The 12,220-nt window shown below is 43.9% G+C and overlaps 1 protein-coding gene across 2 annotated transcripts in view; it reads left to right on the top strand.

Moving 5' to 3' along the window:
• Positions 1–12,220, top strand: part of LOC147683268 (claudin-15-like) — a 219,205-nt gene that overhangs the window by 176,879 nt on the left and 30,106 nt on the right. For both annotated transcript variants that reach the window (XM_086943728.1, XM_086943727.1), the window contains one exon: positions 10,585–10,666. In XM_086943728.1, the coding sequence (XP_086799854.1) occupies positions 10,585–10,666 (82 nt within the window). The remainder of the gene's footprint in view (positions 1–10,584; positions 10,667–12,220) is intronic.

Here is a 12,220-nt window from a genome sequence, read left to right on the forward strand (position 1 = left end):
ATAGTGATTGGGTGTGCTCTGGTGCATAGTGGAGAATAAGAGGCCAGGATTCTTTGAATCTTTGGGCGAAGCAACAACTTAGTGAGTAGGTGTTTGATAGTAAGCACCCCGTACTGACCATATGTTAAACAAAGGAATTGTCTATCTTCATGCAAGTAAGTAGATGTGCGGAATAACTAGGGCAAACCCACATTTTTGTATTTTACAACATTATCTTAACTACCTCAGACACTATCCAGAACGCAGCAGCCTGACTTGTCCTCAACCTCCCATGCCAGTCTTACATCACACCACACCTTGGTGAGCACAACAGGCTCCCGATACAAACATGCATACAGTTCAAACTCCTCATCCACACATGCAAAGCACAACACAACACAGGCCCAGCCTACCTGAAAAATTGAATTGACTTCCATCAACCTTCTAGGCATTCCCGCCCAGCTGGACTCTTCCTAGCGCACGTCACAGACATCTACAAAAGCAAAGGTCGAGCCTTTTTTTACATTGCACTTAAAGTATGCAAAGACCTCCTACTACACATTAGAGCTTCATCCTCTCTTCTTGATTCCCGAAAGTTGAAGACCCAGGGCTAGCAGTGCACACTTGCATTTTTTACATTTTTTTTTTAAAGACTTTTATATCGGGCAAACTTGACCCGAAGATATTGCGCCAAAATACCTTCATGGGTCATAGTGTGCTATACAAAAACAAATCATATTACAGACTTCAAAGGTGTCATGTGCCCGAGTCGAGCTACATAAATCAAACAATACCAACCATTACAACACACATAAAACCACATATATGCACAAAAACATCAGAAAAATCACACGAACACTGGGGCAGATGTATCAAGATTCCGATTTGCGAATTCTAAATAGCGATTTTTTGCGAATCGCTATTTAGAATTCGCAAAATGGAATGTATGTACAAAATCGCTATTTTTTAGCGATTCTTTAATATTCTTTATTTGCGAATTCACATTTTTTCCAAATTCGCAAATAAGGAATAATTTCCAATGCATTCCTATGGGCCAGGAGGCCCATAGGAAGGATAGTGCAATAATTCTCAAATTGCGAATTCGCAATTTGCTAATTGCAATTTGAGAATTATTTCAAGGGTGCAGGGGTGTCTCAAAGACACCCTGCTGCACCCCTGAAATTTACATGTGTGTGCATGTGGCGCACATACAGGCCCTATGGGCCTGTATGTGCGTCACATGCCACCCTTACAAATGCCAAATAGGGCATTTTTAAAAGAAATCGCAAATTACCACCAACTACAAGTTGGTGGTAATTTGCGATTTCTTAACCCAAATTCGCAAATTGAAATTGCTACATACATAGCATTTAAGGAATCGCAAAAATTGCGATGCCTTAAATGCTATGGCAAAATAAGGAATCACAGTTTTTTCCGATTCCTTAAATTGCGATTTTTTCATACATTTCAAATCATTCTAAAAGGCCGTTTGCGAGTCGCAAAAGCCTTGATACATCTGACCCACTGTTACTAATCCAACTCAAACAATAGAAGACTAGACTAGGCAATACGATCCTGTAGAACAACGCTTTCTAACATAACATAACAGATGGCATAGCAAAAGTTACGGACTGTTTGAGGATGACATGCTTGAAATTTGTGATTTGAGAAAATTCCAGACTTGTTGATTGCTTCCAGTTTTACTCAAACCATAGGGCTGGGAATGTGGTCGGAGAAATTGCAACGAAGCAAATGTCATGAAACAGGAAATTATTTGAAGTAATCTTTTTTAAAGGACCATAAACAGCCAAGAAAGAAACGCTCAACATTCTCCAAGCGCTGCTGTTTTCAGTGCTTAATCTTGGAAATATTATGTCGAAACGGTAGTAGTTGAAACATAAAAAATATCTCTCTTCAAAAATATTTTGAAGAGAAATGCATCCCTCGTCTCATACCGCAACATTTTCTACCTTTGTATAAAGAAGCCAGGTCAGCGATAGATAGCGACATTTGAGAGAGCGGGGTGGCTACTGCTATAAAGTAAGATATTAACCAGTAGCGGACAGAAGAAAGTCAACTGAACATGAAAATGGGAAAACTATATGGTGCAATTAAGCATGTTTGAGATGTATGATTTAAAAGAATTTCCACATTATGGTTCCTAGGTCAATGTGCTCAATTGGGATTGAAACTTATGACCTGCAAGTAACAAAAGGATATCTACAACTAAAAGCAGTAACCCACTGAGCTATCCTCATTAAATACAGTTCTGTGATCTGCAAGGTACACGTTCTTTCCAGCAGGCAGATTAACCCTCTGAGCTACTTCATGATTAGTCAAAACTACCACTAGACATTGATCCCCAGAGTTATCGTAACGTTTCTATTGTTGCCTGAACACTGCTGGACACACAAGGAGCTCTGCAGAACGTGCTTTTTAACCCATAAGTTATTTCTAAACACAGCCGCCCCAAGCTGCCCCCCTTAAGCCGGTACTGGGAGCAGAATTACCTAATTGAATTCCGATACTCCCGATTCCTAATTGGTCAGTTTTTTAACACCAGGGGTCATATTCACAAGGAGTTAACTCTGATGCATCTCCACATTAACGCAGCAAAAGTGGAGATAGATGTAACACCCCATTCACAAGCTGGTGCAAACTGCAGACAACATCGGTATTCCCGCGATAACTGCCCCCAAATTTATCTCCACGATGGACACCACCAACTAACACTAATGAGATGCAGAGTAGGCGTTCCCATGCAAAAACTCACGAGAAAACCACAACACCACATTCACAACGAACTGCCAGATCTGCGAAGCGAAGCAAAAACAAGGGATCAACCGCGGTAGCACCAGAGATTTTACACCTGCCTTTTGCTGGTGCTAAGCAGGACGACTACCCACAGCATGAAAGGGAGCCCAGCCAAGAGCCACACCTGAAGACCCACAGATGCCATGAAGGCAAGGATCATGCAGCTCCGATATCCATGAGGGTCACTACACCCACCGCCACCACATCCAGCCCGCCATCTTTTTTTAATAACCTGCCAACCCCTCAGCATTCACCCGTGAATTCATTTCCATCTATCACTTGTCAGTGCTGGCTGGCAAGGTCTTTCAATAGAGCGGGGGTTCAGAGGTGGGGGAAAGTGCCTTGACACAGCAGTCTTTCAGGCTGCATGCCAAAAGTTAAATGAACCAGACAATGTCTCCTGCATTTGTTAGTCACTTGACATCCTAACCCTCACAACCTAATATTTGTTGGGCCATGTTCGCAATGCGATATCGCCTTGGTTGAGAAAAATGAGTTATCTGGCGCTGATGTGCCATTCCACAGCTAACGCCTGGTAACACAGGAATAATTATTGCCATTGCGATGTTGTTGTCGCCTGTTTTCTCCACCGTTCACTGTAATTATCGCCATGTATTGAATTACACGCTATCACGGCGTAAAAAATGGGGGTTAGGCAGTGCTAACTTTTCTGCCAATAAATTACTTTGCCGATAGTTATCGCACTTTCTTGTGAATATGCCCCCTGTTTTTTTTGGGTGAGGGAGAATCAGATTTTGCCAAACAATAATTTGCACTGTAAAATCGCATGTCGCTTTGGGTGCAGCAGGAGCCAAACCTCATTCCGTTTTTTTTTAAAGGCAGGGGTGAGAATACATTTCCCATTCCATGAGGTTTAACTTCTAATTGTATGGTACTGGGTCCTATTGACCGCACTGTAAAATTCACTAAGTGCTAAATGTGCCCCAGAATCATTCATCTTGTAATGAAGGGATACCTATCAGCAAAAGGAAGAGTAACGTGAAAATATTTCTATAACGAGTTAGGAAATTTTAAATAGATTCATCATATTTTAAATGTTCTTCAAAATGTTGTAATGGTTGGAAGAGATTTTTCTAATTTCTTCTTCCATTTCCTTTTCTGTGACTTTATATCCGTTCACCTTTCATTCCATGTCTTATTATACATTTCGAAGACAGCCTATTTGGTCAACAGGCATTCTAGTTTCTTGCTTAACGTGACTCGGTACATTAAAAAAGTATATACAAATTTATAATATTCTTAAGAGGCAAGCAAAGGCCTATTTTACTAATAGTTTAAAAGGAATACATCTAAAATTCAGTATTGTATCAGATGTGCAGGATAAAGTGTAACTTTCTGGAAAATGCACATCTGCTAAGAGATCCATGAAGATTAATTGGTAAAAATCACCACTCTGGAATCAAGAACAAAGTGAAGGCAAAAGTGTGTGAACACACAACTGGAGGATACCTAATACATAGGTTTTGGATGTTTATTCACCCATCTGGCATGCTGAATATTGTTGGGGTTGCAGCCCATAGACAGTGATATCATGAGCTTAAAAGTTCCCAAAAGAGGTAAAATCATAGAGGGCAACTGTTCCATGCAGTACTTTTCCCATCTCTATTCCTTTCTGGTGGACCAGCCTTTACTCGAATATTCCTTTGAATATTGTGGCATATTGTGATCCTCCTCGACCTCTCATCAGCTTTTATACACTCCCCAGAGGTTTGGCAGAGGTTAAAGTTAGATATAACCTTACTCTCTAAAGTGGTAGCTTGGTCGAGCAGTAAGGCAGTATCAGAGGACAGTGTAAAGCATTTGTTTTACACACTCAGTCAAAATGGTCTTACACACTCAAGAACTGAACTGTAGGCCAATTGTTTTGTATATAAAGATAATCAATTCAAAAGCTTTATTCGAGGATTAGACTCATAAAAGCACAAACATACATTTAAAATACATCGTTAAAAATTGTTTCCTCATTAATACAGTAATTTTAAGAAAAATTGTGCAGACATAGACAATTAATCAGAGCAAAAAAACAATATAAAACTTTGGTACTTGATTGCACAGATGCCAGAAAGGATACCCCAATCAATGTGCTGTAGAGAAGAGCCCTCCGTCTGATAGACCATGCCCACCCCAGGTACATGGCTGTTGCTAGGACTACAGGCATATGGGTGGAAGTGCAAATGATTCGTAAGGCCTCGACACCCCTGGATGTCCCTAAATTTTTACAAACAGGGATTAACCAGACTTTTCTCAGGGTGGCATAAGCTTTGCACGAGAATAAGAAGTGGCCTATACTTTCGTTTGATGCACCACAAGCTGGACAACATGAGGTGGTGGCACTCCTCCACCTACCTGTCAGTGATCTCAATGGAAGAGCACATGATCTTAACTGGAAAAAAAGCTTCCTGTCCACAGGTTTGGTTATGCTGTCCCAATAAGGTTCCAAAACTGGGTGCAATTTGACTACCACAAAGCGCCACATCATGGAGTCGGATTTAGTTTTGTTCCAGACTCTTTCAGCTACCCGATCCCAGTATAGATCTTTAATCGTATTTTTGCTTGGAAAGGGTTCCCCGGTTGGATTGTCCCATAAATTTGAGAGACCAAGATCGCCTAGAGCAGACCTGAGATTTTTTAGCCAGTCTATCTTATGAAAGGTATCAGCATTTATTATGGCTAAAAACCCCTCTGCATAGTGCCGGATCACCGGGGTAGTCCAGAGGCGTCTCCAATAGAGAATCGGGCGCAACCTCGCTAGGTCACTAACTGCTCTTCTCCCTAGATCAAGACCAAGGGGAATCAGTGGGGTGCGCTGCCGGAGTCCTGTGATTCCCTTAAAAAACCTGTTCTCAGAGGTCTGCAAGGGGAGGAGCTTCCCAAAACCCCACAACTCTGCCCCATAGAGAGCAGACCCAAGAGCCTTGGCGTCATATACTGCCAACACGGGTTTTATTGGTTTGGACTTAGATTTTTTGTGTTCCACCCGAAGTGCCCCCGAGATCTGTTGGTGCCTCAAGACCTCCATTTCTATGTGCTGGGACCATCTCGAATCGTTTGTTATCTGTATCCCAAGATAGGTAAATACAGTAACCACCTCTAGCTGACAGTTGTTCAAGAATATTTTTGGCCTGGGTCTACGTTTTGATGCAAAGGCCATCAGCTTGGTCTTACCCACATTGACTTCCAGGTCGTGCTCCCCGCAAAAAGAGTCGAAAATATTCAAAGCTCGCTGCAGACCGCCTGGAGTTTTGGATAGAATTAGGGTATCATCGGCGAACATCAGGATCGGAACCCTGAGGCCCGCCAACGAAGGTGCATCTACACTGGCGTCCAGCATTCGAGCCACTATCCCATTGATGAATAAAGAGAAAAGCAGGGGAGCCATTGCGCACCCCTGGCGCACTCATGCAACCTCATTATCAGGGTAAGTAGCTCAGCCAGAAGACCCATTTCGCTCAGAACTGCCCAGAGCTTTCTCCTTGGGACTAGGTCGAAGGCAGCCCGCAGGTCAACAAAAGCAACATACAGGCTGCCTTCGCCAAGCACCACCGTCCCCCACTGTAGCAGAGCAAAACGAAACACCTGGTCAACTGTACTGGTGGCCCGCCGAAAACCAGCCTGGTAAGGGGACAGGGCGTTGTTCTCGTCAACCCAATCCATCAATTGGTTGACCACCATCTTCCCTACCACTTTTTGGACGGTGGCGATCAAGCTTATTGGCCTGTAGTTAACCGGAAGAGACCGGTCCCCTATTTTGTATATGGGTATGATGATCGCTCCCCTCCATGATTCCGGGACAGCCGATCCTTCGCAATGGCATTTCCCAAAAGGAATATATATCTGGCCCACCTCGCCTTATCATTAATGAAAACATCAGCTGGTACACCATCTAATTGATTATTGAATTGTATATAAAGATATATTGTTGTTTTAGAACCACAAGTAGGTATAAAAATACTTTCTCAGAATGAGATGTTGCAATTAAATACTTTCAATGAGCAATCACTTTTGAATGCAATAGATACAACTGTTGCACTATGCAACATAAGCTTAACACAATAATAACATTGAGCTCAAATGGAATTCTAAGTACAAGGCAATATCAATTACTTTGCATAGTTTTTCTTGCTCAGGGCTGGATAATGGATTCAGCCCTGGTGCATCTCCTGTAAACAGTTGAAAGAAATCGTTTTTGTTACACAGGTGATTTTTAAGGAATATTTGTATATTTTGAAAATCAACACTTAGAAGAAATTTTGGTCAAAACCAAGCAATGTTATCCTATTGGAGGAAATCAGGTTATCGGAAAATCACATTTGTAATTACTTTTGAAGGTCAGTGCTGGGCACAAAGATCCAGCACTGGAATCTCTCCTGGTAACAGGTGAGTAATTTTGTTTTCGCAGATTGGATGATTTTTAAGGAATATTTCGAAGTTGCAAAACTCGACACTTAGAAGAATTTACAAGTGAAACCCAGCCAACGTTACCCTATGGAGAAAATCAAGTTATCAGTCTTTGGGTAAGTACTCAACTGGTAAAGTTAAGGTTCTGGGTTAAGACTCAGTGGTCTCCCAGGGTCAGGTAGGTATAGTTGTTACACCCTCAGCGGCACAGGGACAGCCGGGTGCAGAGAGAGTAAGCCGAATGTTAGTCTATGGCGGGTAGGGGTATATAGTGAAAGAAGGGGGTTCCCCAGTGGGCTTTTAGGGATGTAGGCAGGCCGTGAGGGGAAGAAAACTGAACATAGAACAAGAAACGTAACCCTGCCAAGTGATGTAGTGGTCCTAACAATAGGATCCCAATATATATGGGGTGATAAACCTAGGAGTTAGCACTGCACATAACCAAATAAAGTCAATCCAATTATACTCAAGAGAGGGGTTTTAGCAAATATATATTGCGGGTAGGGGGCCTTTGGTTGGTGGCTGCTAGCAGGCAGACCACGTGGCTGTGGGAGCTGGGCTCCTGGTCACTTACACAGGGCAAGTGGGGAAGTAGAGTAGGATAGTTGCTGCACTTCAGTGGCATTCGGGCGGCTAGGTGCAGGGTGCCTTTTGGCCTTCGGGTGCCCAATGAATTTCAATGGGAAAGCTGCAAGATGAACAAAGGCTGTAGACTCGGGGACTGAGATTCTTCAGGTGCGACCACCACTTCAAGAGGTAAGTTGTGAAGCTGTAGGATGGGTAGACACCCAGGATTTGGGCCTAGGGGGCAGTGGGGCACCGGGTGCAGGGGTGTCTTTTGGTGTTGGGAAATCTTGCCCTCCGCTGGTCGCGGTTGGAGGGGTCCCAGGTTGTGAGGCTGCAGGCCTCGTAAGGAGCATTGAGGAGGGTCCTTGGGTGCTGGATTCTGGGTCACAGTCGCCGGGGGGACGTCCTTGTGGTCTTCGTCCACTCAGGCACAGGCCGGGCTCGGTGGGTGCAGAGTGTGCTGGATTCGCGGTTCCTGGCTGGCACCAGGGATTGTTGCTTTTTTAACAGAACCACTGCTCGTCGGAGTCTTAGTCTTTAGATGAGCAAGGCAGTCAGGTCCTCTGGGGTTTTCGAGGTTGCTGACCACTGGAGATAGCAGGGTTTGGCAGGAGCAGGTTCAAGGATCAACAGGCAATTGGGCTGAGGCCAAGTCAGTGGGTGTTGTCCTCTTGTTAGCAGCTACATGGAAGGTCTTCTTTCTTCTTGTTCTTCTTTTTTTCAAAATCGGGATCTGAGGAAGGAAGGTTCAGGGTGCCCCTAAATACTAAATTTAGGGGTGTTACAGGTAGGGAAAGGTCAGGGACCAATGGGTCCCTGTCCTAGGGGGAGTACATCCCCTATCCTGCCACTCTCCAGTGGGAGGGGGGCAGAAGCCTAGTCCTGATTGGGTAGGGCTCCCCATCTCAAGATGGCGGCAGTCTGGAGTTGTGCTTCACCTCGCCCCCCCCCCCACCTGAGGGGTGGGGTTGGCAGAGGCTGGCACAGCCTCCTTGCCTCACATGGGTTTTCCCGCCAGAGTGGGGGTCAGAACCGGTGGGACCAGTTGCTGAGTACAGCAAGTGGTCTGGAGAGGCTCACAAAGGTGGCATGCCTTTGAAGCTTCCCCTGCCCATCCTGGGGGAGGAGGCCTAGCACCTCGCCCCAGGATGTGCATTGTTACGGGCTCATGAGAGCGGATGGCTCTCTATCCAAGGGTCAAGCAACATGTCTAAGGGGTGACAGCTTAAGCAGCCTCTCAGTCAGGACGCTGGTTGTGGGTTAGTTTCAAGGGGCAACTCCAAGTTGCCCTCTGTCATGCATTTTACATTAAATCCCAGACTGGCACCAGGGTGGGTTTAATGTGCTGAGAAGTTTGATACCAAACTTCTCAGTCTTCGTTGTAGCCATTATGGTGCTGTGGAGTTCGTAATGACAACCTCCCAGCACCATATACTCTTTAATGGCAGCACCCCACTTATAGTGCCCAGGAATGGACCTGGGTACTGTAGGGATACAGGGCTCATGCACCTGTACCCACTCCACTGGCATAGAGAACCCAGCTAGAGGGGTGACTGAGTTATGCCAGGGCAGTGTTTTGTGGGCATGGCACACAGGAATGTGTGCCATGTCGACTCTGTGTTTTGTTCTGCACCAAGAAACCCGCCTGCAAAGGCAGTGTGTGTGCGTCAGGGCACAGGGCCTCTAAGAGTGGCACGATAAGTGCTGCAGCCCTTAGAGGTCTCCCATGGTCACAGAGCCCTGGGTACCTGTAGTACCATTTACCAGGGGCTGACCTGTGGCCAGAGATACCAATTTGCTTTTGGTTTTGGGGAAGAACACAGTCCCTGGGAGCCTGATTGGCAGGGACCCAGGGCACATCAAGTCAGAGTGCATCAGAAATCCAGCAAAAAAAGGAGGGGGGTACTGCAACAGAAACCCACTTTCTCACACTGAAGTCTGGTTGAACCCCTCTCCTGCCCTTATAAAAAAGGAAGTCAAATTGTTACTGATGAAGACACTCTCACCACTGTAATTGATCCTCTAAGTCGCTAGATGACACCCTTGCCGGTTTGAGAATATGAAGATTGGCTTGCTGATCTGTTGGTCCTCTACTACCTCCATTTTATTCAGCTTCCAACTAATATATGGAAATGTGCTATGGTAACCCCTGTGACCATACTCGCAACATTGACTTTATCCCTATACTTCCTTTCTCAAGGAAGTAAAAACGTTATGGACGAAGAAACCTTTACGTGGACTCATTGCTTCCATAGCTCCCTAGGGCGCCTTGCTTTATGAGACTGTTAAGACTGTTTTTTGTTTGGTTGATCTGTTTTTTATCCCTTGTACCCTTCCCTGACTTATATACTGTAAAGCGCTCTGATACCCCCGTTGGTCATGTTCGTGCTATAAAAAACGTTTAAAATAAATATAAAAACTAAATATACATACATATTCAAGAGTGGGCTGGGTCTGCAAGTGACGGCCTTAACTGCATTTTGAATTAGTGGATATGAAATTGATATTTCTCTGGAAAAGAGCACTGAGACATAATTCTGTTCTCAGGTTTGAGAAATGTAATATCATACGAGAAAGATTCATTGTCATCAGCTTATTATTTTCAGGAATTTATTTCACTGGTCTCTGAGCCATTTACCACTGTTGTTATTGGACAAATGTCAAGCTTTTATAAAGAGTAAAAAAATTTACTTTATTTCCCACACACAGTATTTTATTGCCATCTACATGAAATGCTTGCCTGGCTTGGCTAAAATATTGACGTAAGCCATATTTTCCTGACGTGTGATCTATTTTTTCCCACAGGTGTTTCATCTATGGTGGCCATTTCTTGGTATGCGGGAATAATAACCGTGCAATTTTATGACCCATTGTACGCTGGAATAAAGTGAGTGTCCACCTCAGTTTTATTTATTTTTTTGATGAAAAAAATAAACGTAATCACTGTTTGAAATTGAGTTTCCAAACTAGGTGGCATTTATGAACATGGGAAGTTGCTTTCAGAGAGAGAAATGCATAGTGTGATTGAGAAACTGGGGTGAACATGGTTCAGGATCAGTAAGTGCTGTGCCTTATGATAATCAGCAAAGCAAAAGCAACACCTTTATATGTGGTAGTACTTCTTTGTATAGATGACTATCTTTTTCACCCTTAGATTTTGATAAATAGCCACAGTCATTTCCTGAGATGGGTAGATGGCAAATAGGTTTTCGAGCAATTTATCATTCCACAGATCCATCCAAAATGGCCGTGTACTTACAATGGAAAGAAATGCAGTCTAGTAAATGTGTTGACTTGATGATTCTCAGGGTTCTGTATTTCTGATTCAATTTGCAACCAGGTGTGTGAGTCTGTTTAGAGCTAACCTGTACAGCAGTGAGCTGGGCAAAGAGTGTCTGCATGTGTAAAATGTACCATAGGGCCAGTGCGCAAGTTCACCAATAAACACAGAGGATTCTCCCTTCCTGTTCATGGGTCCAGGAAACCCTCCATGTGTATCTTTCTACATAAAGACACACATAAAGCTTATTCAGTGCCATTCACTAGGAAGCTTATTCGTGTAAATGCTCCTATTGAAGCTAGGTAAATATAACCAAAAACAACCTCAGCTATCGCAAGAGCATGGTACAGCTCTCTCGTACACTTAGGCACGCTTAGGTAGGGTTAGCATCTTAGGATGACACTTGGTTACTGTCCTATTTATGAGCCTGCATATATTCACTATTTTAGCACCATGGTAGAGCTCTAGCTCTTATTCACTCTGTTGGTGCTTGTAATGTTTTACATTTGTTTCTATCTAATGATTGTCGAAGTAAACATGTTTTATACTGGAATGACCATGGTTCAATAAATGCTTATTGAAAACGTCTTAGACGTTTATTCTGAGTGTCTCCCTGAGACTAAGTGAGCATGAGTGACTTAGCGAAACGTACTGCACTGTTCCCACGTTCCCTGAAGGGTTGGAGAGTTGTCATGTTCAGTGGACCCCAAATTAGACATGAGCAAACACATCAAGAACACCACAAAGAACGCCTTCCTCATCCTTAAACTACTCAACAAAATAAAACCCTTCATCCCTCCGAGCAACCTCAGACAAGCGACTTAATCCCTGGTACTGTCCAGACTGGACTAAGGGATTGCAACCCTCCCAGGAGCACTAAAATCCCATCTTGCTCCCCTCAGTTCAACTCTGAACGCAGCAGCGAGAATGGTCACCGGAATAAAAAAATATGATCACATCTCGCCTGAACTCAGAGAGCTAAAATGGCTCCCAGTCGAAATGCGTGCATACTTCAGAACCGCCTGCCTCACGAACAAAGCGTTGCACACAGAGAAACCTGCCTACCTGGCTGCTAAACTCCAAAAGGCCAGTCAGACAAGAAGCCTAAGTAGTACAAACACTCTAGTCCTTATCCCCCCGAAAACTTTTAAACAAAAAACG

The sequence above is a fragment of the Lissotriton vulgaris genome, chromosome 11 (assembly GCF_964263255.1).
Source record: "Lissotriton vulgaris chromosome 11, aLisVul1.2, whole genome shotgun sequence".
Lineage (NCBI taxonomy): Eukaryota > Metazoa > Chordata > Amphibia > Caudata > Salamandridae > Lissotriton > Lissotriton vulgaris.